The sequence below is a fragment of the Salvia hispanica genome, chromosome 1 (assembly GCF_029641045.1).
Source record: "Salvia hispanica isolate PSC_SH4W2 chromosome 1, Shi_PSC_v1, whole genome shotgun sequence".
Classification (NCBI taxonomy): Eukaryota; Viridiplantae; Streptophyta; class Magnoliopsida; order Lamiales; family Lamiaceae; genus Salvia; species Salvia hispanica.
In genome coordinates, this window is record NC_142692.1 from 25774901 (window position 1) to 25795186 (window position 20286).

The following is a 20286-nucleotide window of genomic DNA, read 5'->3' on the forward strand; positions in this document are numbered from 1 at the left end:
GCCCCGTGTCAGGTGTTGTGGACTTAGACCCTGACAATTGATCTTCGGATTTGGTTCGGATTCAACTTATTCATTTTGGAATGCTGCACTATGCCTATAAATGGGATAGTCATTCCATGCATTCTATATACCACGTTGTGCATAATACAACATACAAAGCTCTACATCCATTCCATAGTCAAAGTTATGTCCTCGCTTTATCCAGCTAGCCAAAGCTCGTTCGGTCAGTAGTGAATGAGACGAAGTATTTTATTTTTGGAGATGATTTTCCTGAATTGAGAGCACTATCTGGATTTATCTCATCTCATGGATAGGAGCCTTCTTCGACTAGAGTGTTGAGTACAAACTCATCTCACATCAAGAGTTTGAGGGAAGTTAGAAGGTGTATATAATTCATGTCCAATTCTAATAAGTTTGAGGCCTTTTGGGAGTGACCCAAAAACAAAACGGACAATATCAAATATTGTTGCAGTCGACAATCCAAACATAGACCCTTCACGATTTTTTGTTTATGTGTACTCTCTCTCCTTCTATTAAACCGCATTACGCCCGTCAAGTTGTTTTTGTACCCAGTTTTCAACATATTGTATATTGCCTATTATGTGATCTCTTAGTTAATGCAATGTCAGATCGTGTATTATATTTCATCAATGCCAGAAAAGGACAGCAGCAATTAATCCTGGAAAAACAAGGGCTCACACGTGAAGGTACAAGAAGATGAATCTCAAACAAGACATGGCCATTAATAATGAAGGTAGCGTGGCGTGCCTTCCCATTTTGACCTTTAAAATCCAAGTTTAATGAAGCAACTTCAATGTGACTACTGCTCTTATTTCAATGAGCTCCAAACACCAATACTAACTCCAAGAAAAGAATATTCAAATTATATCTCATAACCATTTAAAAAAAAAGAAAGAAACTAGTCAATTTGATGATGAATGAGCGCATAAACACGAGAGAAGTAAGGGAGGGGCATGATCGTGCGATAGCAAGTCCCTAGCGAAGGGCGAGGGCGGTCGAGGAGGAGCAACGTGCCCGCCTACGAACAAGGGGTTGTGATTGGAGATTTGCGAGAAATCATCGACTCCTTGAGCAGCAGCAGCAGTCCTCTCTGCTTGGAGCAGGTGGGCGAGGGACGGTGCGTTGCTCATGCTCACTGCATCGGTACTCAGCCTCGAGCACAGCGACAGGAACCATGTCCGCGTCTTCTTGCTCCTCGCGGCCTGGTCGGGAGCTCGCCCCCGCCTTGATCTCCGCGACAGCTCTAGGATGCTCGAGATCCCAATCAGGCTCCCTAGAGTGATGCTCTTGTCATGAAAGAATGAACCTGTTGACTATATCAATCTTGTTTCTGTTAGAAAATAGTGTAATGCAGAAAATAAATGACTAATACAACAAAAATTAATTAAGACTGGAAAAACGTTATGCTTGGATTTTCCATCAGTTTCATTTAGATACATATTTTTCATCTTCAATTTAATCAAGAATCATCACCTACCACAAACAATTGCCAATCATCAAGCTCAAATTTTTAATCATTCTCCTGTGTTCACGATTTTCATGGTTATTGACCACACATAAAATAGGCCAATTTTTTTTTATGGAAGCATCAATATCACACATAGACAATGTAGGCATCTTTGGTTATTGGATTGAGATTTCTCAAAGTGAAGATTGGAAACATAGATTAGTCAAAGACAGAAAGAAGAAGGGGCATGTGAAAGGGAGTAAAGTAGTTTCACACTGCCTAACTCAGTCTGACAAGTTATAAAATAGTAGCCACTTTTCAGAAAAATGTTAAAATTAATAAAGTGAAGATCTTGACTAATTAAGATTCCTAGACGCTCCCTCAATCCCAGTTATCATTGAAATTATTACTATCATTTCCAAATACAAGAAAATAATTAAATGAATGGAAAGTAGTAGTATAAATAAACCTGAGTGTCAAGATCAGAAGAGAAATCATCGGAGGAGATAGGGGAAGAGGTGAGCAAAGTGTTGAAGGAGAGAGAGGCATTGAGATCACGGTTCCTCTCCAGCCCAACTCTCACGTTCAGCGGCTGCAGCCCCAGCGGCCACCCTTCTTCCTGCTCATATATATATATATATATATACACATAAATGTATCTACAATACACACACCGAAGAAGAATGAGAATGTGAGTTGAGTATAAACCTGTTGTTGAGGTTGAGCCATTAATCGGTGGATTCAAGTGTAGAAGAAGAGGAGTTAGGGTTTTAAATTTTAATATAAGGAGGAACTAGGAAGAGAGAGACATTGAGATGAGCAGAAGCTAGCTAGCTGCTGTTGGGAATTACTATGAATATATCTATCACTTTCTTCTGTGGGCATTACCATAACCATAACCCAACCGCACCGCCTTGCCTTGCCTTCTCTAATATTGTTGTCTTTATAGGAATACTTTACTTTTTTTTCTCGGTTTCTAGATTCCCAAACTTATCACACATTTTTTTATTTGGCTGATACAAAGTTTAAATAATAATAATAAAAAAAATTTAAAGGAAATTACAAGCGTAAATTACCAGACAATTTTATATTATAACATAGTAAATTATAAAAGGTGAAAATAGCAATTTTATTTCCCTCGACAAAAGCTTTGCTAGATTAGAATAGAAAAAAGTAAAGAAAAAGGGCGTAATTAAGGTGCCACCTAATTTTCATATGATTGTAGTTAGTAATTTCCTAAAGATAAGGCAAGATGTCGGATTTGGAATATGGGCTGGGGTGTAATCATAATCAAGTTTTACGAAAATTTTCGATTCCACTTCAATCCGAAATAAGGGTCAACACACTTTTGGGTTAACTTCATTTTAGGGTCCACAATCATTACCACTTCTTCAATTTCGATGAATTAAGTAACATTTTTAACATAATTGAATCTAATCACTTTTGCAAATTTTTTTAAGGATATTCAGTTCAGTGACTAAGATTTCCCAACTTTACTTATATTTTATTGTTCGCACACTAGGTAGTAGGAGAATAGTAATAACATCAGCGTTTTTAAGAGTGGAAAAAATATTAAAATATCAAAATATTGAAGTATACCGTGATTTTCAATAATATCTTACTGAAAGATTTTGTTATAATAACGGTAGGGATTTTTCATACCAAATTTCAATGTATACTGTAAATTACGATATAGTGTACCAAAATTTAGGGTATACCATATTTATACCGGCATCAGTATATGTAGTAAAAACAATATAGTATATCATAATCTACTTTTTTTTTTTATTTGTCACAATCAACGTGACCCATTACTTGAAATAAAAACATATTTATCTCTATCTTATTTTATCTCTTACTTTATTCTTTCTATTTAATACATAAAATAAAGCTGCATAAAATTTCATAATACTCAAGAAAGGAGTCATTTTCCTTGAGACGGAGGGAGTATATTTTAAAGAAAATGTTATCAAATTTATCATACATATTTTAAAGAAAATTTTATCAAATTCATGATACATATTTGATCGTTTATTAATTTATGTCTACTTTAAAAGTTAACAAATTTAAAAACTTCTTTAACTTTTCGTCTCCGTAAATAGAAATAATAGGATACATTACCAAATTTTTAGTAGCACTAAGTCCAAATTTTGAATAGCGATTGAATCATCACCGTAAAAAATCAAGTACTATGAATAAAGAGCCAATACAAATACATATGTGACCATGATCTTTCCAGTTTCAGTATGGAAAGTGCAAATGGATGACGTTAGATAGATAACAATTCTCCAATTTAGAGAAAATATCCAAAAAGGACTAACAATTGGAGATGCAATGGTACAATATCTGAAAAAATGAAATTTTATTTATCTGCGTATGCATACACACTTGCTTTTTGTGATAATCCATCTAATGAAACTCAAATAAGTGAAGGCAAAGGCCGAAAAAAGGAAACAAAATGTCGATGGATTAGTGACAAAAATGCCATCCTAGAAGGATGTGGCAGATAAGCAGCCCCATTGCCAGTAGTTTGGTCTGGCTAAAAGATTCCCTTCGCCAAAACCAAATTAACTAACCTATCTGTTTTTGCAATGTATAAACAAAATTACAAGGCATCATCAAGCATACAAATTTCTATTGGTAACGACAATGGGCGAATATTTTATGGTGTGGATAAGAAGTTGTGTTAGTTTAGGTCTAGGATCTGCGATCAGCCTATATGGACAAATCGGGAAAACTGTGCACTTCTGCTTATTTTACTACAATTACACTGTGCGTCTAATTATAGAAACGTACTCGCCCTCACATGAGTGAATATATAATCCATCCATCCCTTAAAAAAGATTAGAATTTGAGAATGATAGAGTTTTAATGGATATTAAAATATAGCACGAATGAAAAGAAAAAAAAAATGAAGTGAGAAAAATAATTGAAGTACTGTTAATGACGATTGGACTCATCTCATAAGAAAATTTATTTTTAGCAAAAATAAAAGTGGCCTAATTATAGAGGACAGAGAAAGTATCAAATTATTTAATTTTGATATAATGCTTGTCTTTACATATACTCATGTTGGAGTATCAAACTATATGGAACTAGGGGCTCATTCAAAAGAAAAACTTACTAAAAATAAAAGTGAATTAATTTAAGGGGAAAATGGCAAAAGTGGACTATGGAGTATTTAATTTTGAAATAATCTTTGTCTTTAATATATGGAGTATAATGGTGGAGAGTACCTAGTTTGAGCTCATCGTCTTACTGAAACCTTACATGCTTAAATAATTGCATGTGTAAGATTTATTGAGCAGAGCATCCACATGTGCATTACATGGGAATAGCAAGAACCAGAATTAAGTCGGAATGACCAAGAAAAAATGAATTTGAAAGAGACATGCATCATAACTCCATTGCACAAAGATCGAAGTTTAACGTAGTTGTAGTCTCTAGTGTCGGTGTGATTCATGGAGTATTTCTTGAGTAGTAACTATTGTTTAGAAAAACAAATAAAAAAGGAATGCAGGCAGCTCTATAATAAGTATTAACTTAATTTTCGAAAAAGTCATATGTACATATATAGGTGGGGCTGGGATGTTCCATCGACCATCATCACAAGTCACAAATCACAAAAGCTTTATTGGTACTGCACTTTATAACCATGAAATCACACAAAGATGCTGCTTTAGTCAAGCGGACACACAGATACCATACCCAAGCTCTGGTTTTAAAATAGTCAGTATTAATTCAAAGATTCAATTTGTTACGAGGGTCCAGTTATCTTATCTTTACTGAATAAATTAAGTTTTCACTCACAACATCAAATAATGCATCTGCTACAGAATAAGTAAGATAGCACTTGTCGTCTACCATTCAAACAGGAATTCCTCTGGCAGACAGTATCAACTCACCAAAATTTTGTATTTGCTGTTTTAATCTTACTGTATGCTAAAAGGTTCTGATACATTAACAACATTACATAATCAATTTCAGATTATGAATGATAACATATCAGTATTAATTTCGTTTGTTAACTTGCTGAAGTTAAGCAGATTAAGAGGGAAAGTAAGTCCGGTTCAGCTTTACCTTCGGTAATTCCAGTTGTATGCATTTTGAGTTTCTGACATATATTTCACCCCTAAGTATGCCTGGCACCTGGCCGGTACTCACCAATACCAAGCAAGTCCTGCATCATGCTATTGTTGTTAATATAACAGTTTAAGTTTCCAATTGTACAAAGAGAAAAACCAAATAAGGGTTGAGTTCGGAAGAATATTTCTTAGAAAAGACATGGCCAAGTTGATTCGCCATGCATCATGTATAATTGTATGATGTAGTAGAAATTCATAAAATCTTTTCTATTTTGTGGCAGACAGAGGATGTCACTTATACCATGAAGCCAGGTAAGAGACGATTACTGCACTATCAGTAGTCCGTACAAGGCCACGGCAAAACCTTTTATAGAAGTCTCTAGAATGTGTTGCATTCTAGAACTGCCTACTAAATCTATGTGTGATTCATTTAGATGGAAGTGTGCCTACGATCAAACATACTCTACTATCACATATCCAACCCAACACATTCACCATTAGTAATCTGTCTTTGAAGTCTGGAAAAGCTAGAAGAAAATTGATATAAGCTGCTGAGTGTGGAGAAGCTTATGTAGGTTTTGACAGGAAATAGGCAAACCATTCGGCGCTAAAAGCCTGCCTGCAGTCTAGTCTTTAAATTATTCCAAGTGCGTAATTGCGTTCTCACATAGGAGTATCAACTATTCATATAAGTCCTAGAGTAATTTCTGAGTGAAGTACAGAATCAATGATATAATTGTATCCAAAAGCAAAAATCAAAAACCAAATTTATTTTATGGTTCATATAATTATGCATTTGCAGCGTTTAATAACAGAGCAGTTCACTTAGGAATATGAAGAGCATATGGGTCATATTGTAGCTTTCTGTAACACTACAAACCTGGCATGCCCTGTTTTTGGCTCTTGTTTCTGCTGTGCTAGGAATATCATGATTTGGTTTTGAGAACTTCTTCTCACGTCGTTCACAGGAACCCCATCCGTCTGAGAATCTTCCACCTCTGGCAACAAAAGCAAGGAAAACAGCAGGGCTTATGAATAAGATACAAATCTCTTGAGTAGAAAATGTGATATCCAACAGTCAAAAGAACATACTGCATGTAAGCCCGAACAACAAACTCAGCACGCTGAACATTGCGGTTGTCATCAAACTCAATGGTCTTGTCTTTAATTTCAAAAGAGAGATTGAAGTAGAAAGATATCTTCCTCCAACCTGTAGTAAGATGTTCAATTATATTACACCCTAATGTCCCAACAATTTATCATGTATAGTATGCTGGATTTAGTTATACCTGACTTCTTAATATAAGTATTTCCTGATATCATGGTATAGTCACTTTTCTCCAATATCTGTCCACGAGAAATCAAGAGAAAGCACTTCAATTTCCATGACAGAGAAAAGGAACTGATGCAGTTAAATTTGTTTATGCTCCCATAAATGTGACTGAGGTGTGACACTAACTACAAGTTTATCTACATGAAAGAAAAGTAAACTGTTGGAAGAATTGATTTACATGTTTTAGATTATGGAGATCAAGAAACTAAAAGTAAAACTTATAAGTTTATCTCAGCTAATGAGACGAGGAAAGGTTTTGTGTCTTTACATTCCCCTCAAAGAAATCAGCAAAACCTAACATCATTTTCCCCTTTCTCCCACCTCCTTTTACTAGGGTTCATGATTAACCAAACCTAACATTATATATTCATCTATCATATACTGTGATATTGCAATCATGAACAAACCACCACGATTTGGAACAAACCAGTTAATCACATACAACTAAGAACAGAGCGTATGAAATTCGAAGTGCGTGGAATATCATAGATCCAACACCATTTTAGCTAATAACTCACCGCCATAGCAGCATTTTGGTACTCCTTGAACAGCGAAACAGTCGGAAACTGACCGGCCAAACAATGCCTGGGCTCCGGCTTGTCACAGCTCAGAGACGACGCATTAGGACTATGAAATTCCGTCACCGCGAGATTTCTCATCTCCGTGGAGTCGGCATTGTACGCCGGAGGAGTGATTGGCGAGCGATTCACGTGCTTCACCACCATGAGCTGCTGAGGAGTGGAACGCGACGTGCTAGTTGTTCTCGGAATTTTGTGCGGGCGGTGATTCTGTACCACCTCGCCGTCGAGATTGTGGCGATCATTCCGACTTGGGCTGTCGAATTGCGGTTGCGGAGAGTTGAGGGGGAAGGCAATGGGGGTGAGAGGTTTGGCGTTAGGTCTCGGGGAGGTTTTGGCGGAGGAAAGTGAAGCGGCGGCGGCGGAGTCAATGATTGCCCATAAAGCCGCATCGTCTAGGTCTCGATCGTCGAAGGCGTAGGCCGTCGTAGAGCTCATGGAATTCCACTCCTTTCTGCTTGGATCTGGGACTGAGCCTAAACCGCGCGATGAGAGGGTTTGAATTTGAAAAAGCGGACGACGTCGTTTGTTTGTTTAAATGCAATTAACCTCATCCTCGCTATATTTCCTTAATTAAACTGCTTTATCAAGTGGTAGGTGTATACATTGATATGTCATGTTTTGATGTGACTAAGAAATACTGTATGAGTACAAGTACAATACAAAGAAGAAAACATTGTGAACAGAACAGTTACATCCTTCCAATTTAGCTTTTGCTTTAGCTTTGGCAGTAACAAATCTAATTATCTTAGTCGAATATACAAATAATTATTCTCAGAAGAGCGTCTGACGAGTGGCCTTGACGGGTAGCCCGAAATTCTGATACACTTTGATCTCGCCTTCTAAGGTGGCTGTAACTATGACGAGCCCCCACGTCGTGGCTTGAATAGTGGTGGCGGTGGTGCTCTCAGCAGCCTCTGCCGCCGCCTCACTTGTTTCTTCCTGAGCAGGCTCGGCCTGATCTTCCTTCTTCTCCTCCGAGTCCTTCTTTTTCTTTGGAAGAGGCGGTAACGTTGAACCACGATCCGAAGCATCTTCCTCATGCGTTGGTGGTGCTGCTAAAGGAGGCCGTTTCGCAGTGGTGGTGGTCTTTTTGGGGTGTAGGTCTACAGCAGGTGCCTCGTACTTAGTACTTCCCGGCCATGTGATCGCCACAGACACGTCCTTACATGCGAAGTTCTCGTGAGCATTCACCTCACCTACAATCTTCTTCTTGGCGGCTCCCTGGCTCTTGACTTCTTCCACTTTCCATATATACACCTGAGAATCTTCGCTGGCGCTGATTATGTGTTTTCCATCCGGGCAGAAGGACGCCGACATCTGGCTACTTGTATTCCGGAATCCTGCCACTCATCAGTTGCCTTATTTGCTCGTTCTATAAATATTGACTAGTTACAAACATAAATGTACCTCGGATTTTTTGGGTGAGGTCCGGGCCGTTGTAGATTCCTATACGAGAGTCAGCTGAAGTGATTAGCACTTCGGACGGACTCCATGGAGTGAACTGTGGAAGAGGTAAACTATTAGTACTACTATTACGCATTCATTCAATCTTGGTTGTGTTTTGGACATATCATACCTGAAAGCCAGTGATTTTTCCAGCTGGAGCTGGAGTCTGGAATCCGGGGAGTTTCTTAGATGGAGACTGGAATGCAGTGAACTTCTTCGTTTGCGACTTCTTCTTCCTCGTGATATCCATCTGATGCTCCAATGTCGAATCTAGGTTGCAACACGGAACAGATCAACACGATATCTAATTAACAAACAAAGGTGCTTATATAAGAAAGCAAAGCAAGTGCAGACCTTTAGCACTATATATTTTACAGTTCCCCTGTTGTGATCCGACTATAGCCCCCTTGAAAAAACAATGAGAAGCGCCCACAAAATCAGTAACAATATATGGATTAGATGTAATTTGACATAGTACTATATGTTACCAGGCCATCAGGGGTGTAGACAGCAGCAGTGACCATTTCGTGAACATCGGTCCAGTCCACAACATGGCGGTCCGGGACACTCCAGATGCGAAGCTTCCCGTCGAGCGACCCACTTATGAAGTGATTATCAACTACTGGATTGAACTGTATGCAAGTCACTGTCATATCATACACTTGTTAGACAAACATGATCCACTCATATCTAATTACTACGTCGAACCACATAACTAGTGTCTCACCATAGTCGCTGTGGGCGAAGATCTTTAGGCAGCTCTGCGTTTCCAACTCCCACATCCTCACGGTCTTGTCCATGGAAGACGAAATCAGTTGCTGCTCACCAATTGAAACTATGATTATGTTATAACTTATATATACACATTGCAGCAAAATATAGTGATTGGAGCTCACCTGAGAATGAGACCATGCCAAGTCCAATACTTCATCCTTGTGACCTTTGAGAGTGTACTTTGGCTTTGTGGAAAGTGCAACCACCGTCTCCGGCAACTTCACGTGGTCGGGGATTGCAGGGGGAGCTACTCCCTTTCCAGTTTTCTTGCCCTTTTTTGGAGCGGCCATCTCTGCAAGCACAAGTCTATGATTGGACCCATCACCATCACCATCACCATCGCCATCGCCATCGCCATCGCCATCACCATCGCCATCGATACTAGGCTGATGTTCATCAGCAGGAGCATGTTGGGAAGTTGACTCAGCTTCAGGCGGAGGCTTTGGCTGCGCGATCTCACATTCACGGACTTCCCACACATGAACGTTGGTATCTTCACCGGCACTGGCGAGGAAACGGGCGTCGGAGCTGAACCGCATTGTCCAAATGGAGCCCTCATGAGCTTGAATCTCTTGAGAGAAATGCAATGCAGTTAATTCTTTCAATGTTTTGCCGTGCTGATGAGCATCCACCCATTGAGGCGCCTGCTTCTCAACTTTCTGGTCAACTGGAACAGACTCTTTCTCTTCCTTTTCCGCTTTCTCTGCCACCACCTTCTCCATCTTCTCGACCACGAGAAACCCGCTGGCAGCGCCCTTGAGATTCCTCAAAATGGCGGAGCCCTTCCTGGTGCTGCTCCGGAAGCTCTTGGTGAAGTGAGAGTCCTTCTTCTGCTGCTGCTGCTGCTTCTTGGAGGCGCGGCGCATGAGCTCCTTCACGACAGGGGAGGTGCCCACCGACATCTCGAACTCGTCCATGGTCAGCTGCTTCCCGGTGTGGAGGTCGTTGAGCTTGTTCCATCCCTCGTCGTTGTACTCCTTCACGATGAAATCGTTGCCCGTGTCGAGATTCTTGATGAGGACGAAGGATCCGAGAGCAGCGTCCTCCACCAGGTTCAGGCTGTCCGATCCGCTCCTCTGATGGTGATGGTGATGCTCTGTTGCTGTATCCTTGACCACTTGAATGGCGCTGGAGGTGCTCGGCACCAGCTGCCCCGACATCGTCCGGATTAGCTTGTTCTTCGACACCGGCCCTAGCAAGTCCAGCTTCCTCTGCTTCGTCTTGGTGGAGAACATGTCTATGTCCGCGTCAGACCGGGACCGGACAAGCACGATCGCCCGCACCGGCAGCTGCACAGCCACCGTTTTTGTTACCTCGTTTTGTGGTGGCTGGTCGTTGCTGCTGGCCGGTTCGGGGGCGGGGGAGGGGGAGAGTGGGGCGTTGGTGGTCTGGATGGAGACAGTGCGGACGACATTGGAGGTGGCGAGGCGGAGGAGGTCCTTGTTGCTGACGAGGCCCATGCCTTGGAGGAGGCGCTGGCGGCGCTCCTTGAGGTCGCCGGGCTCGGCGATCCACATGTCGTAGGCAGGGGGGATGGCGGAGGAGGGGTCGGGCCTGACCGGGGCGATGGAGTAGATGCGCTTGATGGAGGTGCCGCGGGCGAAGGACATGCGGCTGGAATCGTAGAATTCGTCATCGTCGTCCTCTAGGGAGGCCAGGTCCAAGGCCACCACGGACGACAATCTGTCGCATGAGTCGAAGAAGTCTTCGTCATCTAAGCTTATGCTCACCGTTCGATTCATTCTAAAATATTTATCAGGAAATGCATAGAGTTTCTAGTCTTGTGGAATTGACTTTCAAAAATTATGGCAATGTTTTGCGAGTTGGGATGGAGAGATGGTGAGGGAAACTAGGACATTACCGTATTTAGGAGAGAAAGAAATGGTGGATAGATTCCATGATTTTCGATTGTGATTACAATCACTTTTCTTTCAACGTCTATATATCTTCCATAATTTTAAGGATCATACTACGTTCTATTTTATGATGAGAATTAACGGGGGTGATGGACTTACAGGCCCAAAGTGGTTTTGGTTAACTCGTATTAAGCCCACAACCTCGTATATTGGTATCGAAAATTCCAACAACATTAAAAGATAATGTAAACCAGAATAGAACAAACACACTTTTTTTACTTCCTCCGTCCACGAAAAGTAGATCACTTTCATTTTCTGCACTCATTTTAAAAAAATGATAGGAGCAATAAATAGTTAAAGTGGAGAGTAAGAAAATTTAGAGAGAGAATAATATAGACAAAGAGACCTCTCTATAGTATTCTCTCTCGTACTGTACTTCTACTTTAACTATTTATTATTATTTTTTTAAAACGAATGTAGAGAATGAAAGTGTCATATTTTTCATGGATGGGGGAAGTATTATTCAATTTCGAGTTTATTAACACTTTACTAACAAAAGGAACAGTTCGATGGGAATGGGATTCATTTTCAAATTTATATTTAAATATACATGATTAGACCTTAACTAATCTAATCTAATCTATATTGATATATGTATTTACTAGTTATTATAGTATTTATTGAACACGCATAAATTTCGACGGATCCAACAAAAACAATTGTTCGGAGGTCCAAGCTACTATAAAATATACTACCATACATTGCTATTAAATAAAACAAGCTGATAACTTGTGTTTATTTAACCACTGTATATACGCTACTCATAAGCATCTGCAATTAAATTTATACGTGTGACCTCGTAGATGCCATTTTAAATAATTTAATTACCAAGAAGTAACGGGAAGCATGTGCATTATTCTATATAGGAATATATATTTTCTGTCTATTATAACTCCATATTTTGTGCTGTACACGGTATAGCCTTATCTTTTTGCTCGATGCATACTTGCCAAATTAAATAGAGGAAAATATTTTTATCTGATTGCTGCCGAGTATATGCTATCTCAATCATTATTGTTTTGGCATCCCTGAGTAAATAATTAGTGACACAAATCACACTTACACACACGATAAACCATTGCGTTTATTATTAGTAGTACTATTCAAGGACTGCAATCCACAAATCACGCGAAGATTTATGAATAAATTGATTCTCCCATTATAATATTCAAAAATTAATCTCTTCGAAATTAGTGATCCCGTGCACATCCTACTTCGAGCTATATAGGAATAATTAAATTTTAAAATTGTTTTAATTATTAGAACAATGACGATTTAACAAATATCTCTACTTATTTTTATTCTTCAAGAAAACCTAGATTTTAAAAGGTAATAAGAAACCCTCTCGGCATTAAGAACTGCCTAGTCTCAACGCAGACATCCCTCCCTCCTCAAATTCAATGCCTAGTAAAACTTTTCATAAATTTGAATAAAAAAGTGAGATGAATTATCCAAGTAATTAACTTTGTGGGGAGGTAGTAGTCGATTAGGGGGTAGTGTTTTTTTTTTTTTAAATGGCAACATTAGATCTTAAATTATACGGAGTAATTTTCTTTTGACATTACTTCTCAAAGATTATCTTAATTAAAATTTGCATGCAATTTTAATCCTTTTGACCCTATACCACTATTTTTCGACCAATATATTCACGACATAGTACTCCAAAACTGATATTAATGATTCGTAGTGACATAATACTAGTAGTGTTCATCGTTTTTCATTTTTTCACTTTATTAGTAATATTTCATCAAAAAACAATGGATAGAATGTGACATAATGGTAGAGCAAATTATGGAACTGCTAAAGCAACTCAGCCCATAATTAAATGTCGATACTCTAATACAGTTTACCCTAATTTATCTGTGTACCTTTACCGGAAAAAGGAGTTTGCTATAAAGGAGCTTAATAGCTTTTTTAGGAAACCTACATTTGAAGCACATGCATGAGCATTATATACATTAAGGAGTACATACACAAAAATGTCAAGGTTTATGCTGGCCTAAATATTTTAATCATCAAAATCAATAATACCAGAAATAAAATCAAGAGAGAAGAAAGATTGGACTAATAGGAGTAGGACTTTTCACAACATAAAAACCTTGATTGCAAAAGAAGCTAAGCTAAGAAAAAGTTTACAAGCCTTTCTCACCTCTTTTTCCACCGATTTTTGTACCTAAACTAGTAACAACATTTCACGAAATTAAAATTAAAATTTTACAACGATATATAATTACTCCTCCCCCAATGTAAATGTAGTATACCAATCATGAGCTGTGGGAGCACATTACATTACAACAGGCGGAAGAAGTAAAAAAAAAAAAGAATGTGAGAAAATGAAGTTCAATTTTTGGTAGCAATTACAAATTAACCTACTACGATCGGTCTTCATCTCCATCCTCATTCCGAGCTTTCTTCACTTTGTGGCGGTGTGCGTCGTCTTGGTCGTTACCGATCGATCGGAATACGGATTCGATCTCGGCCGGCTGCGGCGATGATGCTTTTCGCTTCAGCCTCGGCGGCGGCGGGCGGGGCTTCATTGGCGCCGGCGGGCACTCCGTGATCGGCGGAATTTTGTGATCCGAGGAGGTCGGGGTTTTGAATCCGCCGCCTTCGTCGGCGTCTGATTCTCTGTGCGATACTGTGACTTCACTCTCGTCTTCTTTCTCCTCGATTTGATCGGCTTTGGATTCGAGATTTTCTGATTTTTGAGCATCTGAAATTGTGATTTTTTGTTGATCATCGACTGGGATTATATGCGGATTGGCAGACATCCTCCTCAGAAATGATGAAAACAGGTGGGTTTCTGAGCACATGAAGAGAGAGAGAAGGGTGTTAAATTAAATAGATGGATGATTCTACGAAATCAAATTATGGACTAACCATATTATTTGGCAGTTTGGTCTTCTCTCCTTGGGGAATTTCTCCTCGGCTGGGAAGAAATTAAGATGAGAGAGAGAGGAGAAGGTGGAGGCGTTCAAACAGTAGCTAGGCGAAGGATCCGATGTACACTAACTCTCATTATATGCTTATTTTACCTTTTAGTAGTACAAATTAATTAAATCTGTCTGCCTCATTCACACTCTCTCTCACACACTCACGCACTCGCATAAAATTAAAATAAGGCCATAACAGTCCAAAACAGATCTAATATTTCTTTCCACATATCCATACACATTGGCCAATCACTAGACAGGGAAATAATGGGATTTTTGTTTTTCCAAATTTTGACGTCTATTGTTTATTACTTTCGTCCGAGATACTCAATGGAAAAAGTTTTCATATCAAAGATAATGGATATCAGTAGCCGGTTCTTTGTTAGAATATGTTACTGTATTTTTAAAAATAATACTGTATGTTATATTTGATAAAAATACGTATAAATCCAAAGACTTTACCCAATTACACTATATTCTTAGGCACACCCTGTAAGAGGCAAAGGCAATGGTCTGCTAAATTCTTGTGAAGAAAATCCCTACCACTTAAGTAAAACCGTACTAATAAAAATGGAAAACTCATGATGACCTGACCACGAGACACATCAACTAACACAATAAAAAACATTCTCAACCGGACATAAATTGGGAGTACATAATTTGACAGATACATTACTTGATATTCATTATAAGACAAATTATAGGTATATATGTGCATATGTTAATATTAGATACACACTTGTATAGTAACAATCAAAATATTGCCTATAGAGTAATTGTATTCATAATTATATTACTTGTACTTAATGAAATTAAATGAAATTTTTTTACTTTCATAAAGTTTAAACCTTGATGCTACACTCATCCATCGAGAGAGAATAGGAGGTTTGTATCAGGTGGAGAAGGTCAACGAGAGGATGCGAGACTGGCGACATTCGACAAGGGAGTGAAGAGGGAGACGGTGAAACTAGGTTTTTTGAAACTCTGATTGAGAGAGGGAGGACAAATATGAACTACGTTTTGTATTGCATAATGGAAATAAAATACAATAGTCCTATTATACTTATCTAGACTCTATATGGTACGTGGATTAGAGGTTGGTGTCCTGTCTCTCCCTTTCATCTAACCAGGTTTAAGACGACATAAGCAATATTAGGTGGTGGAAAGAACTAAAGAACCCAATAGAAATACAACTTGATGACTTATTAGAATGTGGTTTTGGTACGGCTTCACTCTTTCATCCTTTTTAATGGTAGGTCAGTTGTTTCTGGCTTTCTGCCTCGGTCCAGGTGGTTTTGTAAGATGTGTCGCTTTTTGTTGTTTTGTTTTGCCTTCTCTTGTTCTTGTTGTTCGGATGCAGCACCCGTTTTCTTGGTTGCTCTCCTTGCTTTTTGCTTTGGTCTTTGCTTGGTATTGTGAGGATCGTGGGGTGTTTTTGGAAGCCTCATACCCTGCTTTTCTTAGTTTTGTATTCTGTTATGGTGACTTTGGTTCGTTTGTGTTGTTGGGCTTTTAGCTCACCATCGAGTCATGGCCTGAACATATTTCAAGTTTATGAAAAAAAATCTAGACCCTATGTGGCTTGGCTCATTGTTGTATTTCATAAATAAACCGACAAGGAAAATCTAAATATAGTGGAGAGGGAATCTGGCGACATGGTCGATTGTTGATCGTTGTTGTTGTGGGCATGGGTGAGTCGGCTACCTCGTCTCTTGGCCGTGCTACTACATGATACTCGTATTAGAGACCTTATAAAATATAAAAGTTATAATTAATCTCAAGTTTTTAACCAAATCAATGTCAAAATAAATGTAAAATCTCTTCAGCAATACTATATTTTTCCTATATACAGTGAAAGTGGCTTTTTTTTAGTGAAAGCTGCTTTACACGTTGATTTTGATAGAAAATGGGCTAGAATTAGATTAATATGGATTAATTAGTTATAGTTGGGCTACAATTATATTAGTCCATAAGCCCAACAATCGTGGAACCCTAGTGACTCTTCATCTATATAATGGTTATTTATTCTCCATTGTGGGGCATGAGAAATAGCGTAACATTAGAGAGAAAATACGTAAAGCTTTGTAGAGAGAATTCCTAGCAGTCTTCTACGGAGCAATTGTACCGGGATAGTTCCTGCATCGGATTGGATTGCACGTGGACCTCGATAGTAGTGGATTCAACTTGCAGGATTCAATCGCAGAAGAAAACAACACAGCAAGTAAGATTTAGTTCCGTTGTGTTTTACATGCTCAACTTGCAATATGATTATGAATCTAGATCTGTTATTCTTGTATGCAATTTCCGCTGTGCTCATTAGATGACTACAAGAAAATCCAACAGTGGTAACAGAGCCCGAGGCTCGATTCATAATTAATTTTGAATTTGCTAATTACTTGTGGATTAATCGTATTTATATGATTGGGATAAAATTAGATTTACGTAATTGTGTTGGAATGAGAAATTAGATTTCTAATTTCGTTTCTGGAAATCTACGATCCGAAAACTTTTGGGGTTTCATATTGAAATTTAATTACATCTAACTTTTGTGTAATTACACATGTTTTGAACAAGTACATAATGAAAATTACTTGGGTTTTGTAAAATCAAATCATGGAATTAGGTTTCACCTTTCTCGTATGTTCACCTTTCTCGTTTCGAACATGATAGGATATTATGGAAAATAATTGTTTATTAGAATTGGGATTTGTTTCTTGATTCCTAAGTATTTCTAAAGAAAATTATATTCTGACAAAAGAAAACTTTATTATTTTACAAAAAAAATTCCGTATTAAAATCTGATTCAAAGTTTACAAATTTTTCAAGCAAGATGGTTTTGTGAGTAATTATTTCGGATGTTATTTAATTGAAATGACAGAGACATATAATTAATTAGACTAATTATATAAAACATGTTACAGAAACGTAGTTTATTAGTTAGATTAATAAATTGTTGTATAGTTTTATTAATTTAGAATTAATATTAAACATGCAATTATATTAATTTGGAGTTAATATAATCGGTTAATCCACATTTAATTTGAGAATAAAATTTGATTTTATTTGTTGAGCATTATTTGATATCTTATTTGATAAGTATGCTATTTGATTTATACTTATTTATTTTAACTATAGTAGTTAGAGACCGTGTTATACTATGTCTGGGTAGGCGACGCCCAGTATGTGTAGTCCGTGTTATACTATGTCTGGGTAGGCGGTGCCCAGTAATTGTTTGAAATTTAATATTGGATATTATATTCACATAACTAGTATCACACTTTTTCCCCATAAAATATAAGTCTTGTTTTTGAAACAAACGCATCGTTCATCATAATTGTTTGATTTTCCTAGCCTTTTCGACCACGAGTTTTACGCCAAAGCGTTTACTCTAAATCCACAAGGCCTAGGCTCATTCATAGATGCATGGTTGGCATCGTGTGATGGAGTTGACTTGCTTAAATTGTTTAGTAAAGCCAAAGCGACCTAAATAGTTTATGGATGCATATTAATTGGATTAATAAACCAAAAATTGCAAAATAGTTGTTGCAATTGGCTTGGAGGCCTACCTTGTAATATTATTGTAGTGATCAGCCAAAGCAGGGGCTGCAATGATATGGACTTGGATCTTGGACCTATAAAATTTATATTTGATGTAAATTCGTATTTTATGTTTGGGGGACATAATATATGTTAAAATTAGTGGGAGCTAATCAATACAATAAACCCTTGTTTGGTTAGTGATACGAATGTGATCTTTGTATGCTTTTATAATTTACTTTTCATTGTATTTTTCTGTTCAGATAAAATGTCAAACTTGACTTACAAGTGTTTGATGGAAACACACAAGTTGACTGGGTCAAATTTCACGGATTGGCTCCGTTGTTTGCGCTTGGTGCTAAGGCATGACAAAATTGATTATGTCTTGGACAAACCAATTGGTGTCGTTCCCAGTAAGGAATCCACTGAGTTTGCTACGTTTGACATTGCTGCTCATGAGAAACATGTTGAAAATGCAAATGATGCTCAGTGCATCATGCTGTCATCCATGAGTTTGGAACTTCAAAGACAACATGAGCACATGCTTCCATATGAGATTCTTAAACACTTGGAGAGTTTGTATGCTTCACAAGCTCAAACTATGGAGTATGAGATACTTCGCGATCTCTTCAAGTGCAAGCTTCATGATGGAGGCAAGGTTTCTGAGCATGTGCTGAAAATGATTGGTTTGATTGAGAGGTTAGCATCGATTGGAACGGTGCTCCCCGCAAATGTCTCAAATATTAGATTCAGTCTCTCAAGTGGACGACGAGTCCTTCTAGGCCTATTGAGTTGGTTTTCTTCTGGCTCGGGCTGTTCATTTTGAATGTGAGTAGGTTCAGAAATGTCACTATGATCTTCTTAAGGTAGAGGTGATGCAACTATTGTATCATCTTGTCTTTGATGCATCTCATTGTCTTGAGGAGGTGCTTCGAGAGTCCCTAAGGTCTCCTCTAATAGTAATTTCCCCTCCCAATAGATCATCAAAAACTCCCACTAAGTTATTGTTCAAACCATTTGACAATACCTCATCCTCAATGTTATCTTGTGGTTCTTGAATTTCTTCAAGATCTACAATATTGTGACCTTGTTCCTTTAAGACATAATTGTCTTCAAGAGACGCCACATTCCTAGAGATTATCACCTTGTGATCTCCAGGGCAGTAGAATTCATATCCTTTAGTTTCTTTAGGATATCCCACAAAATAACATTTCTCACTTTTAGTTTCCAATTTATTAGTCATCATTTTCTTAACAAAAGCTTGACAACCCCAGGTCCGGATATGGTTAAGACTTGCTTTCTTGCCACACCATAACTCATATGGTGTTTTCTCGACTGATTTAGAGGGAACCCTATTTAGAATGTAAATGGCCGTTAGTAAGGCATGACCCCATAGGAATAAAGGGAGACTGGCGAAGCTATCATGGATCGAACCATATCTAATAATGTTCGATTTCTCCTTTCAGATACTCCATTCATTGAGGTGTACCAGGAGGTGTCCAGTCTGACTGGATTCCATGTGACTTCAAGTAATCAAGAAATTTTCGGCTCAAGTATTCCCCTCCTCGATCTGATCGAAGAGTCTTGATACTTTTCCCAAGTTGTTTCTCAACTTCACGCTTAAACTCTTTAAATTTCTCGAAGGCCTCGGATTTATGTTTCATAAGATACACATATCCATACCTTGACAAATCATCAGTAAAAGTTATAAAGTACGAATAACCACTTCTTGCTTGAGTTAGAAACGGTCCACACACATCTGTGTGAATTAACTCTAGCAAATCCTTAGCACGCACCCCTTTCCAAGAAAATGGTTTACTTGTCATTTTTCCTTTGAGACAGAATTCACAAGCTCTGTATGATTCTAAATCAAATGAAGTGAGATAGTCTAACTTTCTTAAACTTGTTATTCTTTTCTCATTAATATGACCAAGTCTGCAATGCCATAGATAAGTTGCATTATTCGTATGACATAGCTTAGGTCTTTTGTTTTGCACATTGAGAATATTTCGTTAATATTCAAGCATATATAATCCATTTTCAAGAGTGGTATTTCCATAAAACAATCCATTAAAAAAAACGAGCATTTGCTGTTTGCAAAATGGAAGGAAAAACCTTCAATGTCTAACATCGGAATGGAAATAATATTCTTAGAAATAACTGGAACGAAATAACAATTGAACAATTCTAGTCTATGTCCTGAGGGAAGATCC

General features: G+C 38.1%; 5 protein-coding genes across 5 annotated transcripts; 1 reads left to right on the forward strand and 4 right to left on the reverse strand.

Annotated features, from left to right (window-relative positions):
* Window positions 1-673: 673 nt before the first annotated feature.
* On the reverse strand, window positions 674-2389 carry LOC125219843 (uncharacterized). The gene is made up of 3 exons (XM_048121921.2): window positions 2177-2389; window positions 1938-2087; window positions 674-1334 (listed from the first exon to the last, which is right to left on the reverse strand). The coding sequence occupies exons 1-3, from the start codon at window positions 2195-2197 to the stop codon at window positions 924-926; spliced, it is 582 nt and encodes a 193-aa protein (XP_047977878.1). The 5' UTR covers window positions 2198-2389; the 3' UTR covers window positions 674-923.
* A 2341-nt stretch (window positions 2390-4730) lies between these two features.
* Window positions 4731-8005, reverse strand: LOC125185514 (peptide transporter family protein). The gene is made up of 5 exons (XM_048082063.2): window positions 7405-8005; window positions 6843-6900; window positions 6646-6763; window positions 6434-6551; window positions 4731-5648 (listed from the first exon to the last, which is right to left on the reverse strand). Exons 1-5 carry the CDS (start codon window positions 7900-7902, stop codon window positions 5601-5603), a joined length of 840 nt encoding a protein of 279 aa, XP_047938020.1. The 5' UTR covers window positions 7903-8005; the 3' UTR covers window positions 4731-5600.
* Window positions 8006-8235: 230 nt separating this feature from the next.
* Window positions 8236-11489, reverse strand: LOC125220984 (uncharacterized). Its single transcript, XM_048123108.2, has 7 exons — window positions 9810-11489; window positions 9641-9731; window positions 9402-9559; window positions 9268-9319; window positions 9044-9183; window positions 8875-8968; window positions 8236-8807 (listed from the first exon to the last, which is right to left on the reverse strand). Exons 1-7 carry the CDS (start codon window positions 11427-11429, stop codon window positions 8239-8241), a joined length of 2724 nt encoding a protein of 907 aa, XP_047979065.1. The 5' UTR covers window positions 11430-11489; the 3' UTR covers window positions 8236-8238.
* A 2314-nt stretch (window positions 11490-13803) lies between these two features.
* Window positions 13804-14657, reverse strand: LOC125223840 (uncharacterized). Its single transcript, XM_048127136.2, has 2 exons — window positions 14484-14657; window positions 13804-14406 (listed from the first exon to the last, which is right to left on the reverse strand). Exon 2 carries the CDS (start codon window positions 14372-14374, stop codon window positions 13976-13978), a length of 399 nt encoding a protein of 132 aa, XP_047983093.2. The 5' UTR covers window positions 14375-14406; window positions 14484-14657; the 3' UTR covers window positions 13804-13975.
* Window positions 14658-18341: 3684 nt separating this feature from the next.
* On the forward strand, window positions 18342-18899 carry LOC148933508 (uncharacterized). The gene has a single exon (XM_089060401.1). It carries the CDS (start codon window positions 18342-18344, stop codon window positions 18897-18899), a length of 558 nt encoding a protein of 185 aa, XP_088916527.1.
* Window positions 18900-20286: the final 1387 nt, after the last annotated feature.

Excerpts from the sequence above, each read along its gene's own strand:
- LOC125185514 (XM_048082063.2), bottom strand. The coding sequence starts at position 7,902 with ATGAGCTCTACGACGGCCTACGCCTTCGACGATCGAGACCTAGACGAT. Across the intron at positions 6,901-7,404 it reads ACCAAAATGCTGCTATGGCG|ATATTGGAGAAAAGTGACTA; the intron begins GTGAGTTATTAG and ends TCTCGTGGACAG. Across the intron at positions 5,649-6,433 it reads CCAAAAACAGGGCATGCCAG|GACTTGCTTGGTATTGGTGA; the intron begins GTTTGTAGTGTT and ends AGCATGATGCAG.
- LOC125219843 (XM_048121921.2), bottom strand. The coding sequence starts at position 2,197 with ATGGCTCAACCTCAACAACAG. Across the intron at positions 2,088-2,176 it reads TGGCTCAACCTCAACAACAG|GAAGAAGGGTGGCCGCTGGG; the intron begins GTTTATACTCAA and ends ATATATGAGCAG. Across the intron at positions 1,335-1,937 it reads CTTCTGATCTTGACACTCAG|TCAACAGGTTCATTCTTTCA; the intron begins GTTTATTTATAC and ends AGATTGATATAG.
- LOC125220984 (XM_048123108.2), bottom strand. The coding sequence starts at position 11,429 with ATGAATCGAACGGTGAGCATAAGCTTAGATGACGAAGACTTCTTCGAC. Across the intron at positions 9,560-9,640 it reads CTTCGCCCACAGCGACTATG|TGACTTGCATACAGTTCAAT; the intron begins GTGAGACACTAG and ends ATGATATGACAG. Across the intron at positions 9,320-9,401 it reads TCTACACCCCTGATGGCCTG|GGGGCTATAGTCGGATCACA; the intron begins GTAACATATAGT and ends TGTTTTTTCAAG.
- LOC125223840 (XM_048127136.2), bottom strand. The coding sequence starts at position 14,374 with ATGTCTGCCAATCCGCATATAATCCCAGTCGATGATCAACAAAAAATC.
- LOC148933508 (XM_089060401.1), top strand. The coding sequence starts at position 18,342 with ATGTCAAACTTGACTTACAAGTGTTTGATGGAAACACACAAGTTGACT.